This window comes from Sander vitreus, chromosome 23 (genome assembly GCF_031162955.1).
Source record: "Sander vitreus isolate 19-12246 chromosome 23, sanVit1, whole genome shotgun sequence".
NCBI classification, from domain to species: domain Eukaryota; kingdom Metazoa; phylum Chordata; class Actinopteri; order Perciformes; family Percidae; genus Sander; species Sander vitreus.
This window is the reverse complement of record NC_135877.1, coordinates 4,497,026-4,522,377: the sequence shown is the minus strand read 5'-3', so window position 1 is coordinate 4,522,377 and position 25,352 is coordinate 4,497,026. Positions and strand designations below refer to the sequence as shown.

Here is a 25,352-nt window from a genome sequence, read left to right as displayed (position 1 = left end):
TGATTCGATGCCCATCATGTGAATGGAAGCATTCCGTTTTGTAAAATGCGTCCACCGCTCCACCACTAGCTGCTGCTGTATTGGGCCAATCACACGTCACATTGAATCGAAGAGTGCTTGCGATGACCTAAAAAGATGTGAGTTCCGTAACCCAGCCCTAGTCGGAGATTGTCCTTCCAAAAAGGGCCATCCGTAAGTAGAAGTGACACCTGAAATGACTAATAACACGTTTTAACAAATTATAGTTCTAACTTGAGACATTTTTTTGATTGCAATGGCCGGGTTTGCACACACATTTCCTTCCTTATTTTAGACATACCGATAAATGTACTTGTGTTTTTCCACCCAAAATGGAAATTCTCAGGAAGCTAAATTTTCAGCTTTATCATTAATTTTTTTTATTATATCACCTACTTATTCTTACCTACCATACTTATTTAACAAGTGGCCTCAAGCCTCATGTCTAGCTCCTCATGCTGTAATAAAATAATTGTCTGCAACAAGATGTTTTTTGTGCGTTTGCTTGTCGTGCCATGGTAACACATTTGGGTCACTGAACACAAGTTTTAATGGAGTGGAGAAGTGGCACCTTAAAGCGTCTCAAATTGAAATGGGACACCTCATCAGAGTGGACTACATTCACTAAGTCACACTGCTTGATTGCAATTTGGTGGGCTAACAAGCATGCAAATTAGTGAGTTCATAACTCAGTTATTATTCTTTTACATCAAAAGATTTAATTATGTTTCAGGTCTTACTCAGATTATATATTGACTATATATATTTTTATCTAACCCAACATTCTCTAACACGCACATTTTGGACAAAGGCTTTTAAAGAGCTCATATTATGCTTTTTGGCTTTTTCCCTTTCCTTTATTGTGTTATATATCTTTTTTCTGCATGTTATAGGTTTACAAAGTGAAAAAAGCCCAAAGTCCACCCCAAAGGGACTTACCATCTCCAACAGAAAACACTGTTCACAAACTGCTCCAAACAGCTTTATTGTAGTCCAGCCTTTACTTCCGTGACGAACGAGCGTCACTTTGTAACACGAGTTATAATGCTCGCCTAGCTGCTAGCATAGCATGCCCTCATACTCTGCTTCTGACTGGCTAGTAGTCCTTACCCCACTACTGTCAGGGCACGCCCTCATACTCTGCTTCTGACTGGCTAGTAGTCCTTACCCCACTACTGTCAGGGCACACCCTCATACTCTGCTTCTGACTGGCTAGTAGTCCTTACCTAGGTACTGTCAGGGCATGCCCTCATACTCTGCTTCTGACTGGCTAGTAGTCCTTACCTAGGTACTGTCAGGGCATGCCCTCATACTCTGCTTCTGACTGGGTAGTAGTCCTTACCTAGGTACTGTCAGGGCACGCCCTCATACTCTGCTTCTGACTGGCTAGTAGTCCTTACCCCACTACTGTCAGGGCACACCCTCATACTCTGCTTCTGACTGGCTAGTAGTCCTTACCTAGCTACTGAGTATGTGCGACTCCCAACAAAGATGGAACAGAAGAGAGATGTCTCACTCTGTAGCTAAAACCGAGAGCTCAACAACAACAACAAATCTGCTTGTCTGTTACTTTAAAAACAACAGAGCAGAGGAAGATGCATTTATTTATACTGACTATATAACATATTAATTAACTTAATTATTTTATTATGATGATCTGGTTTCCTCTATATAGGTTTATAGATTGAGGGGAGAGGACAATGAGTTATGTAGCCTCTTGTGCTTCGCTGTAGTGGGTGAATTGCCCTAGTTTTCCAGCTGAAGTTGGCATGAAGACGTGCCTGTCAAGTGGACACAGATGGTCCGGTGGGACATCTAATGTACCAGTGAAACTAGATCTGCATTAAAACAAAGGCAGCACATGTAAGGCAAAAAAGACAACAGCATTTCTTTATTTCTTGATGTGTATTGCTGTTGTTGTCCTAATTGGAGCTTTAGCTAATTTAAACACGTTTTCTTTTAATGTCATGCATAAAGGTTGGCATTAAATAGCAGAAGGATCTAAAGTGCTTAGTTTCATGCCTTCATAGCACCAATCATTCAACTAGCTGAAGTGCTCTCGAACAAGACATGCCTGCATGTATGTTGACTCTTGCTCTTGCTACTTCTTTAGTTTTTTGGTGGCCCAGTGCACCGTTTGTCATTGCCAAGAGGTAATATTAGTTGGACTGTGTTGTATCATTGTATGTTGCGTTTCAGGTTAATTCAACCTACACAAACCCACAAAAAAACACTAAGGAACACTTGTTTGTAGAGGGTTATAAGGCATTACTGTAAATTGAAGAAGAATGGTAGAAGAGGCAGGTTAATAAAAAATGGATACGGCAAAAACTGTTCTGCACAAAATCACTCCTGTAATGCACTGAACATCATATTGTTTTCAAGTCTGGAGTTTGAAACTTGGGTTATCTCTGAGTCGTTTAGGAATTCAACATCCAAGTTGTATTGTGTTGTGTTGCAGGACACCATTAAAGTATGCAGGAAGAATACACAATAAGGATGCCTATTTTGCCATAACTACAGTCACACAGCTGTTTTATTAAATCAAATGGCTAGTCAAACAAGATGAGACTGTTTTCCAAATGATAAACACCTAATTTGGTATCGCAACTCAGCGGTGCCTCCTTCCTTCTCATGGCTGCATACTGATGGCCTGTGGATAGGAGACGGAAACTGTCAAATATTTACAGGCTCTGTGTCCCCTTGAGACCACCAGTGTCACCAGCTGCTAGGATCTCAGTGGGGAATCCGTTGCTGACTCATTGGTTACACGCTGGCTCACTAATAAAGATTGAAATGCTAAGGTGGTTCTCAAACAAAGGACAGCGAATCTGCGTATGCTTAGGTTTGTCATGACACACTATATCGACTATGTCAACTACATTCACATACTTATTTATTATCCCCCAGGTTTATATTTATAGAAATACACATTCACTCCATTAACTTCACTGAGCTGAGCGGGTTGTTGAGTGTCCAAATGACGTTTCTTTGTTTCCCGCTTTCCACCCCCGCATTGTCCCAGCCAAACTTTGGATTAAAACAGAGAACCTCTTTTAACCAGCTAAATTATGTAACGTTTGAGCTCAGTTCAGATTAGGGACTTGCAGCAGGCGGCAGCTTGTTGCCATCCACATTCTGTGGCCTCACTGACTTGCTTCCAGTTGCTTTTGATGGAGATTCCATTTGGATACTCAGACATTTGGACTTGGAAGCCCCGCAAGTGCTTTCAAACACATTTGATATCCAATGGCCGGTTGATCTCGCTGATGAAAGCTAGAGGGATCATTTTGGTTTTCTTTAAAAGGCTTAAAAGCATGATTTTTTTCTGTTTTGTTTCTGTTTGAAAGAGTAACATAAAACCTAGTTAATATAAATATCAGGGGTGTCAATAAAAGTTTTATCACACTATACATACAGTATATGATATGAGATGGTCTATGCCTACAATCGGTTACATTTATATCAACTCACAAAAATCAAAGACATTTTTTTTTACTGAGCTCTTCCAGACATTTAAATGAAAAACAAACTGGTCTCTTAATAAAAAGAAAAAATATAAAGTGTGAAGTTCAAAACAAAGGTGCATTTTAAAGGGGTGATAGAATGCAAAACCGATTTTACCTTGTCTTAGTTGAACGACGACAGTTCGGTGGGTAAATAGGACATACATAGAAGCTCAAAATCCCATTGATACCCCTGTCCTCTGCAAATCTCACATTTTGAAACTGCCACTGAAAACGGGCGAATCTCAACAAAGCTGGAAGCTGACGTAAGCATCCCAAATCCTAGTCTTTGTCACGCCCCAACATTTGCATAGGCTACACCACTGACCTGAGGTCAGCTTAGTCTTCTGAATCTAGCTAGGTCATGCAGATCTCCAGAGGTCCGCTATTGAATTACTAAATTCACTTCTGAGACTTTTTTATGCGAGAAATAAACTATGTAGAGGTCAAATATGGGCCGTTTTACGAAAATTGATGGCTAATTGCAGCTAGCCACGATTCATAGGATTGAAAGGGACAGTAGCAGCTAACGAAACCCCTAATGTTCACAAAAATGCATTAAATTGAAATCTGACACCATAGTTAGCTTTATAAGACCTTGGGGTACATGTTATGTAAGTGGTGTGACGAAATTCAAACTGTAAATATACGAAAGTTATGCCGAAAGTGTAGCAACGATCTTTTCCCATAGGATTAAATGGGACATATAGCCTAGCTTGCAGCTCCGGAGCTCCGCGGAGCCCCGGGCCCCGGTCGTCCAGTAACCGAGAACCGGTGACTTTAACTGGGTATGGAGGTTTCCGCTTTCTCGTCAGACTGTGTGGAGCTCCTAAAGTCCGACACGTCTTACCAAATTTGCAATTAGCCATCAATTTTCGTAAAACGGCCCATATTTGAGCTTTATATAGTTGATTTCTCGCTTAAAAAAGTCTCAGAAGTGAATTTAATAACGAAATATGAGACCTGCTGTCTCGTCTCCAATGTGTTTCTATGGGGTTCGCTCAAACCAATCAGCGCACAGCTCATCTAAATATTCATGAGCATACCATATTTGGAAGAAAAGCTCTTGTTCCAAATAGAGCCATATTCACAGGGTAGTTAAGGGCCTAATAAAATAGCATTCGGGCAATTTTCAGCCCAATCAATGTTACATACCCTATTAGAAGACCTTAAGGAACAGTGTAAAATACCCTATATAATCACCCCTTTAAAGATGATAATATGTATCGATATCTTCACTTTGCATCGATGATTTTGAACCATTGATCAATGAAATGAAATATCTTTCTAGATTGGTGCATCGTTACACCTCTAGTAAATATTGCAGATGTGATGAAAAGTTCTGCATCAATCTGGTCCACTTTGAGAGCAAAATTGATAATAATTTAATAATAAATCTATGAAGAATCTGTGCTCTTGTAGATATGCCCAGTGCCTGCCCATAGCACTGGGTCTGCCTGAATTTACAGTAATTGGTTGTCTACTGAAAATGTGATACCGTAGGTTACCGAGAGAATGATGGTGGACTAAGCATGTCTTTATGCTGTTGTGTTTTTTGTTACAGGTTTCGAGAGAGGGAAGGAGGACCTCTTGCCTCTGCCTTTGAAAGAGGACTCACATTCCATATCTAAGAGCAAGGTATGAAAAATCACCCCATTGAGTTGATGTTTTATGATGGCATGGTTGGAGCAATTGGGTGCTTTGGTTTGCGCGTGTTGACCAGAGAATATGGGAATTACTGCATGTCTTTCTTCTTTCCTTTCCCAGTCTTGCCTCAGGCGTGAGATAGCCCACATTGAGATGACTCACACTCATCCTATACTGTACACACATCCAACATGTATCAACTACAATTCAAACTGCTTCCAAGTGAGCTCAGTGTGGGGGAGACTCGTCTACTGTAGTGTATCTGTCGAGTTCCACAATCAAATATGTTTGTCAGTGCAAGTGTGGGTGTCTGAGTCGCCTTCTGAGGCACAGCAAAGATGCTTTCATCACACAGGAATCCTATTAAAAATGTGTTATGATGTTGTGAAGTATGAAGAGATGTTAACAGGATCAGCATTTCAGAGAACCAAAAGCTGTCGTCTGTCAGCAAGGCTTCCCAAAACCAAGACGAGATTATTTATTTTTTCTCAATCTTTAGATTTTGCTATCAAGAACAGCAACACCATCTCAGAAAAGCAGAATTGAGCCTAGGTCACGTTTCCATCAATCTTCACAGCAATAAAAGCAGTCTCAGCCAAAGGAAACTCTGTGTGGCAATACAAAGTAGAAGAAGGATTTGAGAGAGAAGATTTTAGCTTTGGCGCTTGTTACCATGTGTACCTTTGACCTTTGTCTAGCCCTGCTTGTGGCCATTTAAGGCCTTAAGTAGACCTGCTTTAGGTCACACCTTCAGTGTCTGTCCACTTTAAATCGCTCCAATTGGCTTGTGAAAGGAGCTAGCAGGGACACACGTGCACTGGCATTTATAGGCTTGAGTACTGAGCTAAGTTTAGGCTACCAGCGAAACAAACAAACTCGAGAGGAAAGAGAAAACAATACGTAATGTCATTTCAGTAGACTCCGTTGATTGTTTTATTGGCGGTAATGGATTAGTCATGAAGAGGAAACACTTTGTCGGCAAGATTATATTTAAATTATTTAGTGTATGACTTTATTCTGAGCCCTTTTACACAGAGTAGGCTGCACAAATCTTCACAGGAAAGTTGCGGTTATAACCATCAGACAATGATTGAGTAGTGTTTTCTCAGCTCAACATGGCAGATGAACGAATGGGAGATATATATATCTATATTTAATATTTAAAGATATTAAGTTGAGAAATAATAGAGATATTGATGTCCCCCCCACCCCCCACCCCTCCCTGTGTGTTCAGTCTGAAACAAAGCTGTACAATGGCTCAGACAAGGATGTGTCGACATCCGGAGGAAAGCTCACCAAGAAGGAGTCCCTCAAGGTAAGTGAGCTAAATCAGCCTATAGTCAGGTTTTGTGTATCCGGACACGAATTCTGAAGGCAGGCATAATGAGTGTTAAAGATACCTTTATATGGAGTTACATTTAATCGCTGATGCATGCTGTGCACGTCGTTTCACACTGTGTTAACTCGTGTCATTGGAGTCAATATGCATGAAATACTGTATATTATGTAGGCTGAATTTTCATATTGTGCACCAATGTCACCAAAATACAGGCTAGGCAAAATGCAGCAGAAAACTCACTCTGCAGTCAGAAGGTACCAGCTGTTATGTAACAGGAACACAGGAGTGTCATTCCACTTTTATTATTTGCTGCCAAATGGGATACAGCGAGAAAGCAAGTGCGGAATATTAACATTCACCCTTGTGTAAATTGTATTCTTAGCTATTATCCGTCTCTCTGTGCTCCGTGTAGGTGCAGAAGAAAAACTACAGGGAAGAAAAGAAGAGGGCAACCAAGGAGCTGCTCAGCACCATCACTGATCCCTCTGTCATCGTCATGGCCGACTGGCTAAAGGTGCGTAAAGGAGCGTCTTTGCATTTCTTGATTGCACAATATGCTATGACTATTATATAATTATACTATTAAATGCATTCATTGTATTGCCTAATTTGAAGGCCTTAGCTTATCTGACAGGTATCTGTATTTGATCCAGATCCGTGGCACTCTGAAGAGCTGGACCAAGCTGTGGTGTGTGCTGAAACCAGGCGTCCTGCTCATCTATAAAACCCACAAAAATGGCCAGTGGGTGGGAACGGTGCTGCTCAATGCCTGCGAGCTCATCGAGAGGCCCTCTAAGAAGGACGGCTTCTGCTTCAAGCTCTTCCACCCGCTGGAGCAGTCCATCTGGGCCGTCAAGGTGATACAGGATTCACAGCCAGCCGTGACTCTCAGGAGCACTGTGGAGCATTTAGAGAGCACGTTCCAGGCTGGGGAAATTGGGGGATAGGAGAAGTCCTCTGGGCAAATTGGGATATATCAGGGACTTTTACAAATGGCAAATATCCCAAGAACATCCAAAAATGTATTCCACAACTTATTCTTTTTATTTAAGAGTGAATGTTCAGTAGTAGAGAAAACCAGACACCTGAAAACATCAACAATCAAGTTAGAACGAATATATACAAGCAATGCCAGCGATCTGACTCATCATTAGAGGCAGAGAAGTCCAAAAAAAAAGTGTCAGCCATTGAACAGAGTCCAAGCTACTGCTGTGAGTAAATGAAAAAAACTGAAGGATCAAAAGAATCAGTTAGTGCAAAAAGGAAGCAAGTGGTGAGTGAAATCTGGCTTGCTGATAGAATGCTCTGCCTGAGTATTAATGGTAACATTAAGGAGAGTTTTCACCACTGGAAAAAGGACACTTCATTAAAACTTCTCTTCCTCTACCATACGCTGTTTGACCTAATTCCACAGCACTATGTTCAGTTATGGAAAAGTTGCCCCTTATATCCGATTCCAACTTTATATCATGAAAACTACAGTAGCTTTCCTCTCTCCTCCTCTCTTTCCTAATTTAATATCAGCTTTTAGCTCACAGACTGTTTCCTTGGACAAATATGAGGAAGTCCAAGGCAGGTCTCTGACATTCTGACATGTTTTCCAGTTTGAGATAGAGGGATATTTCAGCACAGGGAATGCAGAGGGCTGTTTAATGTACTCTCCACATTAGAATGACAGGAATCAAGATGAAAATCTGTGACATTGGCATGTAAAGGAATAGTTCCACATTTTAGGAAATATATAACATGTATTGTTTTTCTTGCTGAGAGTTAGATGAGACGTTTGAAACCATTTCCATGTCTGTGTTGTTAAAAAAAATAAAACAACAGCAGCCGTTCAGCTTACACTGGTAACAGGGAAACAGCCAGCCGGAGTTGGTCCTAAGGTAACAAAATCCACCTACCATCACCAACATTATATCTTGTTTTCTTTTATCCGTACAAAAACCAAAGTGTAATAATGACAATTAAGAGTTTTATGGGGGTTATGTGCCAGACTATTTCTTGGCCAGGCCTGTTTGTGTACAGGAAATAGTCCTGTACATAACTCCTTTTAAAACCACAATGTTTTGTCTTTGGATTTTGCTACGTTTGGACAGAGCCAGGCTAGCTGTCTCCCCGTTTCAAGTCTTGCTGCAGTGTATGCTAAACTAAGCTAAGCTAAGCTAAGCGGCTGCTGGCTGTAGCTTTATACATGACAAAATTACATACAAACAGAGAGTGGTATCGATCTTCTGACCTAACTCTCAGCTGATGAGTATATTTCCCAATATGTTGAACTATTCCTTTAAATATGCCACATATTATTATAATTGACCTTTACACTGCAATAGAAAAAGTATATAACCTTATAATAATCCCATTCTTTTTATAATTAATATTAGATTGATCAGTGGAAAGCTAGAGAAGGAGAACACTGCCAAAGGCTCATTACGCAGGGGGAATTTAAACGCATCCTGTGTTGCTCTCCAGAGATAATAAGGGGGAAAGACCTTTCATTACATAGTCCTTTATCCACTACGCTTTAAATGATTAAACAGATGTAGATGCTAGCTGTATAATTAGGGGCTCATGTTTGTTTTATTTAGGACAGACACAAAATTATACATGCAGCCAGCAATTTTGATATTTGGCAGCACACGTTTTTCACAAGTTCCTGTGTTTTCAGCTGTGTTCAGTCGCCCACTCCATCTGTGATTTGATTTCGTCACTGACCTCGCATTGCATGCGTTTACCCTTTTGTTGGTGCTTTGAAAAGGCTTGACTCACAATTGGTGACGTGCATTTTAGATTAAAGCGTTCTGCTCTCCTCATCGTCCTCTTCACTTCTGAAATAAACACTTCACTCATTCAGCTTATGTCCCCTCTCATAGTTCATTTGCATAATGACATACTCGAGGGGTCGAGATTTCCTCTATTTGCACATATAAATGACGAAGAATTGACAACAGAAACGCAAACTCTGTTGGTGAAACGATTCAACCACAGAGGACCTCATAAAAACCGTCTCAAATGAAAAGAGACAAAGATCAAAATGACTAATGGACCAATCAAGACACTGACTGATGTGTAACATGTGTTTCCTGTTGTCATCAGGGTCCTAAAGGAGAAGCCGTTGGCTCCATCACTCAGCCATTACCTAGCAGCCACCTCATCTGCCGTGCTGCCTCTGAGTCTGATGGTAAGAGACAGGCTGTCACTCACACTTCAGCTATTTGTCTGAGTCTTGTCCCTAGCAGCTTGCATTAAATAATAGTAATAAATCCATAAATTGGCATCACATTGTTATCAGCCACATCATTGAAAGCAAGATCAGTATTGGTTCAAAACTACAACTACTTTTACTTTCAGTATTTGGTCATGTGTGGGAGTGACACTATTCCTAATCCTTGTTATTGTTAACCACTTCATTATCTTAATATAGGCATGTCTGAACTACCTAACCTGTTTTACAGCTTTTTATATGCCGATATTGGTGGGGAAATATCAGGTATTCAAATGGGCATCAGAAAACAATACACATCTACACAGTAAGCAGGTGTTTTGGACAGCCGAAATGGAAACTCCTCACACCGTGCACTCTCCTACTTGCTTGTTTGTCTCCACCGACTGATATACTTAAAACAGTGTTAGCTTTACATGGCATTGCCTGAGCACAGTTGTAAAAATGTAAATTAAAAGAAAATAATTTTTTACTGTTTTAGTTTTAAATCCCATGAAAATTGTTTTAAAGAAATAGTTTGCTAGTTTGTTGTAGTTCTGTATTCTCTACAACGTACAATGCGGACTCACCTTCTCGTCTTTTTTTGTCTGTGTATGCTGACATGAAGGTGCCTGGGGGATCTGCAATCTCAGGTTTATCAGCAGCCATCCTGAGAGCTCCGCCTCTAAACAGCGGCAGCTGGTTGGGGGGTGGGGTTGGGGTTAACATTTTCGATTATTTACTTTTCTGCATCAGCCATACTCTTTCAAGAAAGAATCACGATGCTTCTACGAATTTCTCCCACCCCTATTGGCTTGTTTTATTAGTATTTTCCCCAATACTGGTAATGGCTAATAAAAATCGCAACAATCACATGGAGATGTGGGACCTTTTTCTTTTTCTTTTGGGCTTCTAAAGGGGGAAGAAACAGAAATGTTTGAGAAGCCCTGTATAAACCATTACACAGAGTTGTCTGTTGTCTGTGAGTGAATGGTGAACTAGTGAATGCCCATCTTGTCTCTGTCCATGGTGCTGAAACATCCAATCTTGTCTCTCCCTGTCTGAGTCTCTCCATGGTTCTGGAATAGTCAAATAGGTACCAAAATCACTTGCTATTTTCTACCATTGTGCACAATATTTACTTTCCTCCATTTTATTCAAGTTTATGTTTCATTTAAGTTGTATGCACTGTATATGAAAAAAATCATATATCATAAACAAGTCCAAGCAAGCTTTCATCCAACTATTTGGCTTACAGTATAATTCAGTCCTTTTTGGTTTTCATTGCAATTGCAATATAGTTTGCCATCTATAATGATATAAATGTCAAATTGAGAAGGATTTTAAAAATGCTGCATGTCAAATTGAACCAATCCTGGAATGGGACCAGGGGTGATTGTGGATACAAGAGCCACAATTATTTACAAAAACCTTTTGACCAAAACCTTTTTGCTCAATATTAATAGAAGGATGATGAACTAACAGCAAAGCCTGAAAATAAATGCTGCATGTCAGTGAGTTTCTGAGTTTTCCTGATCAGTCTGAATGTCCTCCCCAGGTCGATGTTGGATGGACGCCTTGGAGCTGGCCCTGAAGTGCTCCAGCCTGCTGAAGAGGACCATGATCCGCGAGGGGAAAGAGGACATGAGCACAGTAGCCACTGGCGGAGAACACTCCATCAATTTCTACAGCCTCCTCAGAGCCCACAACATCCATGGTTTCCAGTGAGTAGGAAATATAACCAAAGCTACAACTCCATTACTCCCCTAAACCTTTAAGCTACCAGCCAATTTTCAAAGCTGTCAATCTGTCAATCTTACCACCCAATCGGCCCATTCTCCAGGTTCAATGACAGTGACCATTTGAAAGACCCAGACCTGTACTCGGACAAGTCAGACCGGGAGGGTGAACAGGACCACGAGGAGTCGGACCCAGAAGGCCTGGAGAAGAGTGAGGAGAGCGACAGCGACACGTCAGAGCGTCAAGACGACTCGTACCTCGACATGGACCCTAATGAACATCTGCGGGAAACCCCGTACCTGGAGCAGTCCCATGAGGAACTTGGAGAGGTAGGGGACAAAGATGTTTTCATACAGAGCTTTTAATAAGAAAGGTAGATCAAGTGAGATTGCAGCATTACACCATATTCTCATAGGATTTCTTACAACATTTTTTTTATCTTTCATTTGAATTAAAACTTCAGCTAAAAGCTATTTTGTTGTAAAGTTTCTTGCATAATGAGGAGAAATTAGCATGCGCCTCTGCTGCGGCTATTAAGAAAGCTATAACATGAACAGGCTTTGATCTGTGTGGATTTGGTGTGCGTGCGTGTGTGTGCAAGAGACTGCGAGGATCTTGACAGCTTACTAATTAAAACACCTACTGAAGCAGAGGCAAAATGTTTAGAATTAGGCGCTAATTAAATCCTCATTTTGCAAACCAGTTGCACAAACAGTCACATAAAACGTTAAGCATGTGGAGACTCGTGCAACAATGTGAATGTTTCTGAGCATTTTAAGATGTCTGCAGTATTATTGCAGGCTACTTGTAGGAAAAATACATCACTTCTTTTCCCTTGTGTGTGTCTTCTTCTCCAGGCTGGTGAGGCTGCCCAGACAGAGACGGTATCGGAGGAGAATAAATCTCTGATCTGGACTCTGCTGAAGCAGGTGCGACCTGGCATGGATCTGTCCAAGGTGGTGCTGCCCACCTTCATCCTGGAGCCAAGGTCCTTTCTGGACAAACTCTCTGACTACTACTACCACGCAGACTTCCTGTCAGAGTAAGCCCTTGCCTCTCACTTTCTGTTTGGCCCAAAGACTTTTTAAAGGAATAGAAATAATAGAAAAATCTGCCTTTCAGCTCTTCTAAATTGTACTTATTAAAGAGTCTGGTTGGTTTAATAGGTACACTAAAGTTTACTCTAAAATCTCAAACAGACTTTAATACTTCTTTAACTAAGGTTCTTTTTTGCCACGTGCAGTACAACAAGGACTTAAAATTGGGGGGAAAGTACACTTTTTGCAACAAATATCTAATTAAATACACATATCAGATGATTGTTTATGGTTCTTCTCTAGCAATGAAATATTTTGGTATTTTACCACGTGTCCCCAGTTGTTTTATTTAGCATTTAACATCAGAATACATATCTTGGTTTATTTTCACTAATTTACCAGTGATTATTTGGTGTTTGTAATGTCAATAGTTGAAGTTGAGTGACCGATTGTTCTATAAAATGTGACATATGGACACTTCCATTGAATGTGTCAGACCGTCAGAAGAGAGCATATTCAGGGTGTCTTCGCTTACTGTGAAGAAGTTCTGTGGGTACTTTAGTAAGTAGAGAAAGACTGTGAGATATTCAAGATGATTTTGTAATAACAGATTGCACAGAGTTCTACCCTCTGAGTTAAACAGCATGTGTTATAGAGGGGCGACTTAGGACTGTTGGTTTCATTCTCAGGGCTGCAATCGAGGAGAACGCTTACAACCGGATGAAGAAGGTGGTAAAGTGGTACATCTCTGGATTTTATAAAAAGCCAAAGGTCAGAAGAATGAACATGTATAACCCACCATATGTTGATGAGCTACATAGAGAATATATTCTCTCTATATACAATCTATTATTCTGAAATCTTATGTCATGTTGATTTTGATCTAGGGGTTGAAGAAGCCTTATAACCCCATTATTGGAGAGACGTACCGCTGCATGTGGCTCCACCAGAAGACCAACAGCAAGACCTTCTACATCGCAGAGCAGGTAACAGCTGCTCTACTACTGTAGAGAGTACTAACTACTAGCAATCTGATTGGTCAAGAGCTCATTCCACCTGTATCAGATAACTCCCATAATACAAGTTGCTTTGGGTCTGGCCGTTGGAATACATCGACGATCTGTGATAAGATAAATCTATGGCCGTCATTGTTTTAGCTGATTTCAAATCAAATAAGTCCCCTTATATGTCTTCCTTACTAGTGTTAATGCTGACTATATCAGTGTGTTTTCTTCAGGTATCCCATCATCCTCCTGTGTCAGCCTTCTATGTCAGCAACAGGAAGGACGGATTCTGCCTCAGTGGCAGCATCCTTGCCAAGTCCAAGTTCTACGGTACACTCACACCACTAAAATCCAATTAATGTCACCCACAGGCACTTTAAATAAATAAATAAAAAGTATTCAGCTGCTTAATTCTTCCCTTGCTCCGCTAGCACATCTGTCTACTGACTGCTGTTGTTTACATTTTAGGAAACTCCCTGTCAGCCATATTAGATGGTGAGGCTCGGCTCACTTTTCTCAACCGAGGAGAGGACTATGTGATGAACATGCCCTATGCTCACTGTAAAGGTCAGAGTGCAGCCTGCACAATCTCACTTCAGGAGTGTTTTTTTTTTTTTTTTAACACTAATGTTGCTTTGCTCATCTGGAAAGTAGTAGATACACCGACAACAAATTGTTTGGTTCCACTTTCTGAGTGGGTGTGGGAGTTTTCCAGTTATCTGTGCTGACCGAAATTTCTCGTGGTGCTTTTTCACCTGGTAGGCATCCTGTACGGCACCATGACCCTGGAGCTGGGTGGTCAGGTCACCATTGCCTGTGAGAAAACGGGCTACAGTGCTCAGCTGGAGTTCAAACTGAAGGTATGGCTGTGTTTAAAATAATAACATTAATAATAATAAAAGCCTTTCTAGATCCAATACCCTGGGGAGTCTTCTTTAAAATCAGTTTCTCACATGACTTTTCTGAATGTCTGACCCCACCACTCCAACACCAACTCCACCATGCCACTCCTTCTCCCCCCTGAAAAACATCCAATCCTCCATACCACCATTCACACCATCAACTGAATTATGCCCTTACGACCTAGCAACAGGTACATGTCAGTGAAAGCAAACAGGGAATCGATACATTTCCATTTAAGTAGTCATGAACTTGTTTTTGAGTACTGTCCATGTTTTCGTCTTAAACTTTGACCGTCTCATTGTGTGTTTTTGGTCGCCTAAAAATGTCTTGTTCAGCGTTCAAGCGAGCTAGCCACCACTAGCGTTAGCTGGTAACTTTTTGTAGATTTTCTGTACTAGCGCACATGCAGATGAATGGCGGCAGTACTCCTCATTTACCCGCCGATGAATCTCCGCTGAATGATTTGCTTCAGAAGGGTTGAAACTTTCCATCTTTCGCGTTTAGCTCAGCGCAGCGCCATTGCAACCATAAACATATGGTATATATGATGCGGCCAAGGCGGTGGTCTTGGCCGCATCATCCCAGCTCCACCCTCTCGTCCAAAAATCATCACATCCGGTTCCAAAAAAAAAAAAACAAGATGGTGACGGCCAAATGCCAAACTCAAGGCATTAAAACATCAGGCCACAAACCAATGGGCGACGTCACTGCTCCTACATCCACTACGTTTACAGTCTATGCTACAGACACACAAATGTAGATCAAATGACACATAATAAACCACAGTATTTGTCCACAGTAACTGTAGCAAATAAACTGTATGTATATCTCTCCGTCCTTTTCCTCCCCCCCCCCATGTCCTCTTTCCTCTCCCTTTCCCCACCTCTCGCCTTCTACACCCTTTCTTTGTTTTTCTCTTGCTGTCCTATCTCTCTCTTCCTCTTCCTGCTCTTTTCTTTACTGTCCTTTTGTCCTACCCTTTCCATTCCTCTTCTTGATTTGGTTTCCCATTCTTTCCTCGCCCCTCTCCGTCTCCTTTTTTCCTGCTCCCCCTTTCTCTCCTCTCTTTCCTCCAGCCATTCCTGGGCAGCAGTGACAATGTCAATCAGGTCTCTGGAAAGATCAAGTTGGGAAAAGAGGTGTTAGCTACGCTAGAAGGACACTGGGTAAGACACAAGACATCTGACGTCTGCTTGTTGTATAATTAACCCTGATGTACATACGATATGCAACATGCAGGGTTCATGTCATTTCTCTCTCTTTAAAATCAACATTAGTGTATTAGTTGTTTGTAGGCCTTTTGCTAATAGGGCAGCATTGTAAATACACATTTAATCAGACGATTGATCAAATCTTTTCTAAATGTATTGGACGTCAAAAGATAAGACAATGATGCCGTTGTCTCGCTGTGACTTAGTACCCACCATTATGAAGGAAATACCTACTTAATAACAGCTTTACTGTGCTATAGTCTGTATCCTGCTTGTATGTTTGTCTTTAGGAAAGTAAGGCAAGCTTTTTGACTTTCCCCTCACAGGACAGTGAGATCTTCATCAATGACAAGAAGACAGGGACGGTGGACACTTTCTGGAACCCGACGCCAGAGCTGAGGCAGAGTCGGCTGACCCGCTACACCGTCCCTCCAGAGGAGCAGGGAGAGTCTGAATCAGAAAGGTGAACCTCGACGTAACTCCTATCCGAGTATCAGCAGATCCTTTATATATATATATATATATATATATATATATCATTATAGCGATTGTTAAATTATTTATTGGCTCTTGGTTTAGTTTCTATGGCCAGATTTACCTCTGTCACTCTTTGGCATCTTGATAGAGTTTCGGGTTTGAAAGCTGCTTCTGCAGTTTGTATTACTCCCCTACAGCGTCTCGAGGAACTTCATGACTCTGCTCCCTCTCAATCCTCAGACTGTGGCAGCACGTGACCCGGGCCATCAACAACAAGGACCAGATCGAGGCCACCAATGAGAAGTTCATTCTGGAGGAAGCCCAGCGGAAGTCTGCCCGCGAACGGAAAGCCAAATGTGAGGAGTGGATCTCGGCCCTGTTCGAGCAGGACCCCGTCACCGGAGAGTGGCATTACAGATATGCCGAGTGAGTGACTCCTCTAAGGCCTGTGGGCTTGTGGTCTGAAATCAGATTGTGGACAAGTGAGAGAAAATGACCCGGTGCCTCCCTTAGGACTACTGCCTGAAACAAACTCAAATCACGTTTAGCAGTGAAATCATGAGTCACCTGTGAGTGTCATTGCAAGTTTAGCTATGATAATAAAGAATTTACATTATTAGTATTACAGCATCTTACTTATAAATACATTTAGAGGAGCTTAACATTATCAGCAACAAAGGAAAATACCTACAGTACTTAGAAGTACAACTTGAGTAATACTACATTTTTTAGGCTGATACCGGATGATTAAAATTACAATTTTTGGCCTATTTTTTTTATATTATCTGATAGACAGGGCAGTTCTCAGTGTGGTAGAATGTAATGAATAATAATGTTTTCCACTGGTAAAAAGTGTCAGTATTGTGCAGTCATCTCAGGTGAAAGTATGTCTTTCTCTTCTGTCTGTCTGTTGTCTGACTATACTTCTTACTTCCATCTTCTCTTCCATTGTCTTTTTGTTTCTTCATCTGCCTCTCTATTTCTCTTACCATACACTCTCTTTCATTGTTTGTATTTCTTTGTCTCTGTCATCTTGTTCCCGTGCCCCGCCCACGTCTGTCTCACTGTTTTTCCTCCTCTATGTCTCCTCATGTCCCCCTCTCGGCCCTCTCCCCAGCACGAGGCCATGGGATCCGCTCAACGACTTGATCCAGTTTGAGAAAGACGGCTGTATCCAGACCAAGGTCCGACACCGCACCCCTATGGTACGTTCTGGCAGTCTTATTAGTCTGAGTAACCAGGGGCCGCGGAGGGACAATTGCAAATGCCAGGTAGGTCGTCCTGTTCGAAAACCGCCATTTAAAAGAAAAAAAAAAAGAAAACAAAGCAGCTCGCCGCCTCAGCCACCTTCCACGCAGCACCTGGTGCACCGTCTTCATTGTGGCTTCTTCTCTTTGTGTCGTCCTTGCTGTGCCGCCATCGCCGATTTCACCTCTGCTCCTTTTTTTTTTTTTTGTCATATTTTTTTCTCTTTGTCTCTGTTTCCCTGTCCTAGCACCTGCTGTTCTCTCTGTATGGGAGGGAATGATATGTCAAAGTGAATGCTGAAGTGAGTAACCAGGTACTCTCCTTCCTTTTCTTGCCTTGTCAAGAGGGAAAGGATCATTTAACATGAAGGACTACTTTGTGTCACACAGGCCATATTTGAAAATATTGTTGCACTGCAGGCTCCGGACTTGTTTTTTCTTGCATTATGAAAAATTACAGAGTTGAATTGAAACTAAGACAGGTCAGAGTCTGTGTAATTGCGGCTGCAGCAAGTTTAATAACTTCTGCATAATGTTTTCAGGTACTTCTCAAGCACGTGGTAGAGTGTGTGTGTAAAGAATGCTGCACTCAGTTCACTGTAATTTACCACTCATTCACACCTTGTAGACTGTGACACCATCAGATATCAGTACAGTGAGCAGCATTAGTTTTCTAAACTTTATTAAGTTTTCTCCCATACAAAGTCTAAAAGAGAGAACATCCATTACATCAACAGACCAACCACCACCATCAACGCCTGGCCACGCCCTCGTCACTCTTCATCTATCCTCGTCTGCATTGTGTTTGTTTCTATGTTGTGTTTTCGCTCACTGAGTCTCGACTTCTGCTGAGCTGCTCCTTGTTCATGCCATGTGGAGAAGCTAGCGGTGCAGTCCAGTGTAACTGCTGCTCCTGTGTTCAAAGTAACCACCTGCCAAGTGCCAAAGCTAGTGAATTCTCTCTTTGGTAACTTGGTCTTTGGTTTAGCTTTTGAAGTACCACCACAAGTTGAGTGGAAAATAATTCTTGGTAGGTGGAAAAAAAATAAAAAAAAAAGCCTCTACCCTGGAAATTCAAAAAAACACATCTGAAAAAAGTATCAACATGGGCAGCGCTGGGAAGGGAGGGGCTTAGCCAGATGTTGGTTTGACATTGGGCTGGGTGAACGTAAATGTCACCCAGCACCAGCTTAGCCAAAAGCAAAACTCAATTGCAACAGCTGGGTTTCAACCAATAGAGGGCAGCCACTAAGCATATTTACAACACAATATGTAGAATTCAAATACTTTGCACTAACGTATCAAAATGTGGACCTGAATCCGTCAACAACACTACTGAATACCCATGTACATTGGTTTTCAGCTAAAAAAAAAGTGGTTTGGTGGTTTACTTACTCTTTCTATAGTTTGTGCGCTTTTGACCTTCTGGTCACTGTCAGGCAAAATCGGAAATGTTTTTGTGCTGCCAACATTAAATCAAACTTCAAACCTGTTCTGCCTGACAAAGAACAGGCCTGAAAAAATGCATCACATTAAATAAAGCATTTAGAATTAAGAGCAATAATCCAGTCGGAGTTTAATCCTGTTGGACTGAATTGTTTAAATGTGCCAGCTCTTGGCAGGTTTGGTTTATTTTAGACACTGGTTGCGTGTCGTCGTTGAGTGTTTTAAATGGATGTGACTGACTGATGACTGAACAGCATGCCTCGCACAGTCACAGCCGACTAGCATGTTTGTGTAGGAGTGTGTCGGAGTGTACGGGGTGGGGGGGGTTGGACTCTTGCATCATAACACCATTTTGTTGTATTGATGAATTTAAACAATTATTTTCTGTTCTCGCACTTGTGCGGATGCTAAGAAATGTGTGTATGTGCTCTTATTTGGTTGTAGCCGTTGTGTGTACCTGTTTGTCTGACCTGTTTCTCTTTGTGTGTTTGTGTGTGTATCTGTGCATGTGGGTGTGTGTGTGTGTGTAGGTGACGGTGCCAAAGAGGAAACACAAGAGCGACAAGCCCAAGAGCCCAGAGAGTGGCTGCTCTTCACCTGAACCTGACCGCCAAGACTCGTCTGGCAGCGAACGTGAGTCACTCTCGTTTACGCTCAGTCACACACATTAACGCTCACTCACACACACAAAGGCTAACATGAGTAAAACTGGCCAATCTTTTATGCTTTTCTATGGTAAAAAAAACAAAAAAAAACACATTTGGTTATATTGACCTACAGAATATATTCTGCATATCATAGATACTGTACCATATTATTATTATTATTATTATTATTACAGATACACAATAGCTCAAGAAGCAGGTCAAATAAACTTCTTGGTAAAAACTGGGCTAAATTTGGTTACAAATATTAAGTTGTTTTAACAGCCTATAGATCACTAGATTTAAGTGTGAAGCAGGCCCTAAGCGCATGTTGAAAGGTTGTTAAAACACTGGTTATATGTTACCTGGACATCTATAAAACGTTCACTTTCCAACTTAATCTGCAAAACACCAAATGACTGGCTGTAGGCTGAGATTGAGTTCATAAACAGCACACTCTGGTGGTGTTACTTATTTCTACTGCGTTTCTTGTGGATGTGATGCAAGTGTCCATACTCTAACTAAAGCATCAGCTTTAACAGGGTGTCTTAAAAAACATTCCATTTAGTTACTCCCCCAAAAAAAGCCCTTAGAGGGTATTAGAAAGTCTTACATTTCATCTCCTGAGGTCCTGAATATTATATATACATTTCTTTAGGATGTAGTTGCGGGCTGTCGGGAGACGTTTTACATTAATGAACTACAAGTGAGAACGGTGTGACAGTGGATTGTGAGCACAGGAGGCTGTTAAATCCTTTTTTGTGGAATTTTCAGTCGGCGCCATCAAACCTTTAGCAAACTACTGCTTACCACAGTGGTAGTAGTAGCCACCGAATTAGTCCAGGTCAGGTAAATTGATTTATTATATTACTAGAAATGATTGTTATATACATAGCCGGGAAGCACTGACAAAAATGTCAATTAATTCATGTACTTTATAAATAATTGTAAGCCTTATTTACCCTCCTGGTTTTCCGTCATTCTTTAACCAGAACTGAAAACTTACCTTGCAAGGCAGCGGGATTCTCGCGATATCACAAGATCACACGTAAATCCATCTGGTCGGGCTTCAAATAATGTGATTCGGACTAATCAGCATCCTGTGAGGAGCTACTGGTAGTGGTTTAGGTGTGTGTGACGTCACGGAGAGGCGACTGTTTGTTCAAAACTACAATGGCGGCTCCTAAAGCGTTTTAGCGTAGATGCTGCAGTAGCATCACTTATATCAGAACCGGAGAGTATTTCTTTATTGAAAGAAGAGCAAAGAACGGCACTGAAGGTTTATCTAGATGGAGATGTGTTTTCGCTCTTCTCCCTGGCTCACTGGCTTCGGCAAGAGTTTGATAGACCTGGCAGGTATTATTTTGAAAGTTCCTGCACTTTTCCAAACAGTTTCCAATGGCGGCTTCTCATATGGTTCTGTGTAACAAACCATCTGACGCGTCAGGTTACCTGAAAACTATATTAAATTGCATTCTATGTGGTATTAGAAAGGTCATTAAATAGTATTAAATGTAATTTGGTGAAACCATGTGTAACTCACTCTGTTGCAGGACACAAAAGCAAGCATAACAGTCGGCTGAGGAAAAAGGGAACAGACCTCAGTGAACTTCAAAGTGCCATTGAATCTATAAAGCAGACGCAGGAGGACATTAACAGGTGAGAGGGGCATTGGTCACACCATGAGAGTGATATGACGCCTCCCTTTTGAGCATTGACACAGAACTTGTGTGTGTGTGTGTTTGCAGGAACATCAACGTGCTGCGGAGTCGTGCGGCAGGACGCGTGGAGGGCGGCTCTTTCCTCCAACAGCGCGACTACGTCATCATTGTTTTCCTCATCCTCCTTCAGGTCCTGATCAACTATGTCTTCAAGTAGCAGCCATACCCCACGGAGAGGGTGATGCCCCTTACACACACACACACACACACACACACACACACACACACACACACACACACGACCACACACGCACGCACGCACGCACACACACACGCACATTAGGCGTCACAGTGGAGGACTTAAAGACGTGAACTTTGACCTCTCAAAATAAGTGACTCCAACTCTCTGCTCCTCTGTCTGTATTAAATTCAACTACATACGTCCAGAAAAGTGGAGACTTCCACACAAAAAGAGACTTTTTTTAAACTTGTTTCTATTTAACCGGTCCATTCCAAAACTCTGGGGAGATCCACAGATTTCAAAGCGAAGAGGAGCAGCGATAAAGTGAAGTAGTTGGAGGTAAGATTTTGGTGTGATGAAGTACCAACTGCCACTCTGCAGCTTATTGATTTGCCTTGATGTTAAAGGCAAAGACAGCAGCCATGTTTTAGCTGTTGTTGGTTTTAGTTATTTTTTCCCGATGGAGTTAAACTACTCTGTGATTCACATTTCACCTCAAACGACTGAGGACCTTTTAACCTGGAGACGAGTACCACAGCTCAGATGGTAACAGATTTAAAAAAAGAAAGAAAAAAAAAAATATTTTAATGGTTTTTTTTTTATCATTTTGTTTCTTTGCGTGGTTTGACCTTTGTAAATAGGGGTCTGCTTGGACCAAAAAAGCGGTGAAAAGGGAGAGAAAAACAAAGCGGTCCAATCTATGTGACTTTTATTTTTTTATTATCAGATACTTTGAAAACGGCTGGGGTTTCCACGCGTGGAAATGGACGAGGAAGACGAATAACACGAGTGATATGGTCGAAAGGAACAGAAGCTATCATTTGTGCTGTTTAATAGAACGTCACCTTTTGCATACAAAGTCATTGTTGAAAGAAAAATATTTGACACAGCATCATCGTATACTGTAGGTAGCATGTACAGACAGAAGAGCGTGATTAGGACATTAGACCTATGTACAGTATTTTGTCTTCAGGCACAAATGCACTGGAAACATCAGATATTGTGTTAATATAGTTTGTTTGATCAGTTCAACATCAAAATACTTTAACGTTTCTGTTTTTCATGAGCTTCCGAGACCACGGCCCCGGTTTCAGGCAAAGGGAGTCGATATGTTTTAATCAAAGTCAGTAAAGCTAAGTGAGTTGGTCTAACATCTGCCTTCTTAGACCTAATGGCAAGTTAAAGGAATAGAATAAGAAAAGAGCTAGTTCGCTTTCTTGCTGAGAGTTTGATGAGAAGATCAGTAACACACTCATGTTATGTACGTTGAATACAACAAGCAGCCGGTTAGCTTAGTTTAACTTAGCATAAAGACTGGAAACAGGAAAACGGCTAGCTTGGCTCTGTCATAAGGTAACGAAATCGGCCTACCAGCACCTCTAATGCTCACTGACACGTTATATCTCGTCGGTGTAAACTATACAAAAACCAAAGTATAAAGACAACACATATTGGTTTTACAGGAAGTTGCGTGCTGGGCTATTTCGTGTCAACACCGACTTCAAGAAGGCTAATAAAACTACAACTTGTCGTTTTTGCACTTTGATTTTTGTATGGATTAAATAAATGAGATACAAGGTGTTAATTCAAGACTAAGGCTAAGTGGCTGCTATCTTTAGCTTTATATTTACTGGACAGACAGAGTGGTATCAGTCTTCGCATCTAACATACGGCAAGAGTGAGTAAGTGTATTTCGCAAAATAAGTTCTTAACTATTCCTTTAAAATAAGTTGTTTAAATTTAAGAGTTAAGTTGTGCAACGATAGAGACAAACTCTAAAAGGTGTAAAGACCAGCTGATGGAAAGAATGGTCTCCGAATATAAAAACAGACTCCAGACCAAGCCATGGAAGAGAAACCCCTTAATGCTACCTTTAGATGCTGACAAGTCAAATTCAGAGCATCGGTCATCGTTTTCAGTGCTTTTGCGCCTCAGATGTTAACCAGGAAAACTAGAATAGACACTTTAGTAAGCTACTAGTGGGAGGAGGAGATAGACTTTTCTAATAACTACTATCAACACAGTAAACCATTCCAGATGTACGCAAGTACCAGCCAAACTCGGTGTGTAGAATAGGAGTCGACCCCGTTCACTGTGTAAATATCCAACGGGACGACTCGTTCCTCGCGAGTAGCGCATGGCGTTTCAAAACAGAGGTTCACAATACAGACACTCCCGCGCTCTGTGCACAAGCCAGTCTTTTCCACCTTGTGTGTCTTTCTGTCCACTGCTCTGTAGATACACATGTACACGGGCATACAAACAAAAAAAAGATTAGTGGGGGTACACAATTAAATTCCCATCGCAAATGTATCCAAATGCCCTCACGACGTTGCTGTTATTCAGCAGTTGCAGAATTAAAGAAGTTTTTGGATGTTTTGTGAGTATACATTGTGGTTCTTATCTGGTGCCTTCCTCTTTGGAAACATGGATTTTAAAAACTATTTTAAAAAAAAAAAAAAAAAGTCTCTGTAATAAATGGACATAATACCCTGATAATGTACAGGCTTATAATGACTATGACTCAGTTTAAAGTTAAGGGCTGTGTTTAGCTCTATTACACAGGAAGACAAACTCTGGTCCAAGCAATCTACAGTAGTTGGTATACTGACAAAAACTACTGCATTTGTTTTCAGTATCAACCAAGGGTGAAGGCAGCACATCAGAAGCCATACCTGACCTTTTTACCACTGTCAGGATTGTCTCCTAAGATGGAAGTTAATGACTACTGATTGGGGCAATTCAAAAAGATCCAAACCACTTATGGACCATATCTGAACATAGTTTTTTGTATATCTCTTCGCCTGTCATGATGTTAGCCTTGTGGACGTTTACATAACTGATTGCCTCCGCCGTCAGCAGACTGTTGAGCGATGAAAACTTTGTCATGCTAACACAGGTTTAAAGAAAGACTCCTGGCAATCATGAGGATCCAGCGGTACCCCCCTAAGTTACCCGGCTGGCCCGTGTGTATCAGTACGTGTGTTTTTTTTTTTTTTTTTTTTTTTTTTGTGTATCCTCATTGCCTCGATCGCTCATCTTTAACAGAGTCCATATGTTAGAATGTGGAGAAATAAGTATATACCAGTGCCTTCTAGAGTCGGACTGGGGAGGGGGTTTAGCGGAGGTGATAGGAGGTCGGCAGGGTGACGTGGGGGGGGTGTAGTGTGGAGCCTACAAAGTGTCCAAGTCTCAGAGTGAATTAATACTGATGGGGAATGATCTGGAATAAAAGCATCGGTGGGTGGGGGGACTTGGCCTGGGGCCCTGGCGGCGGCTGTAGTCACCCTAGAGTTTTATAGCGGACGTGCCATACGAAGCCTTAGAAATGAGTCGGACTCCGGCTCCAAAGCTCACCACCCTGCCCAGCTCCTGCCTCCCCTCCTGAAGCGTCGCCATAGTAACTCACCCGTAGGTTTTCCGGATGCTGAGTCCTGCCACAGGAGAGAGCGAGAGAGAGAGAGAGAGAGAGGGAGGGAGAGAGACCACCCCTCTCCAGTGTCGTCCTTGTCTCTCTCTCTCTCTCTCTCTCTCTCTCTCACACACCAAATTCAGAGGGAAATAAAACATCTCTGCTGTCTGTTGTTGTTGCTGTATCTGTAAAATAATACGTTTTATTTATTCCTCTTTTGTATGTGTTTATTTTTTTCTGCCCGTAGAATTAAATCACTGTTCTCTTTTCTCATTTAACCTTTTTTTCAATGTTGATTTTAACACACACAGTTGGTTTTATCCCGCTCGTGTTACTTGACGTCACACATAAGCGACTGTCCTCAACTTGTGCACACTGTCAATGTCAACTGCCCCTCCCTTTTTCCTATCTGAGTACGTGAATATATTTACTGTATCTCCATGGCAACTATAACTTTCTGGAAGTTTATGGTCACATGTAACATAACACAGAATAAAATCAAATGACATCCTGGAGGTCTTCTGTCTGTTTGCTGAAAAGAAACAAATCAGCTGTATTTTGCATTTCATTTCATTTTCATTCTGTATTTATACATATTGTATGAGGGGGTGGGGACT

The 25,352-nt window shown here is 41.4% G+C and overlaps 1 protein-coding gene across 9 annotated transcripts in view; it reads left to right on the top strand.

Annotated features, from left to right (window-relative positions):
• Positions 1 to 25,246, top strand: part of osbpl8 (oxysterol binding protein-like 8) — an 89,045-nt gene extending 63,799 nt beyond the window's left edge. For 8 of the 9 annotated variants that reach the window (XM_078281363.1, XM_078281357.1, XM_078281358.1 and 5 more), the window contains 20 exons: positions 5,089 to 5,162; positions 6,406 to 6,486; positions 6,923 to 7,024; positions 7,164 to 7,367; positions 9,607 to 9,691; positions 11,271 to 11,436; positions 11,556 to 11,781; positions 12,310 to 12,494; positions 13,179 to 13,260; positions 13,377 to 13,475; positions 13,727 to 13,823; positions 13,962 to 14,060; positions 14,256 to 14,353; positions 15,473 to 15,562; positions 15,934 to 16,070; positions 16,325 to 16,510; positions 17,202 to 17,355; positions 19,308 to 19,410; positions 20,975 to 21,080; positions 21,170 to 25,246. In XM_078281363.1, the coding sequence (XP_078137489.1) occupies positions 5,089 to 5,162; positions 6,406 to 6,486; positions 6,923 to 7,024; positions 7,164 to 7,367; positions 9,607 to 9,691; positions 11,271 to 11,436; positions 11,556 to 11,781; positions 12,310 to 12,494; positions 13,179 to 13,260; positions 13,377 to 13,475; positions 13,727 to 13,823; positions 13,962 to 14,060; positions 14,256 to 14,353; positions 15,473 to 15,562; positions 15,934 to 16,070; positions 16,325 to 16,510; positions 17,202 to 17,355; positions 19,308 to 19,410; positions 20,975 to 21,080; positions 21,170 to 21,299 (2,504 nt within the window). In that variant the 3' untranslated portion in view covers positions 21,300 to 25,246. The remainder of the gene's footprint in view (positions 1 to 5,088; positions 5,163 to 6,405; positions 6,487 to 6,922; positions 7,025 to 7,163; positions 7,368 to 9,606; positions 9,692 to 11,270; positions 11,437 to 11,555; positions 11,782 to 12,309; positions 12,495 to 13,178; positions 13,261 to 13,376; positions 13,476 to 13,726; positions 13,824 to 13,961; positions 14,061 to 14,255; positions 14,354 to 15,472; positions 15,563 to 15,933; positions 16,071 to 16,324; positions 16,511 to 17,201; positions 17,356 to 19,307; positions 19,411 to 20,974; positions 21,081 to 21,169) is intronic. The other variant, XM_078281360.1, reaches the window with a different exon arrangement.
• The last annotated feature ends 106 nt before the right edge of the window (positions 25,247 to 25,352 follow it).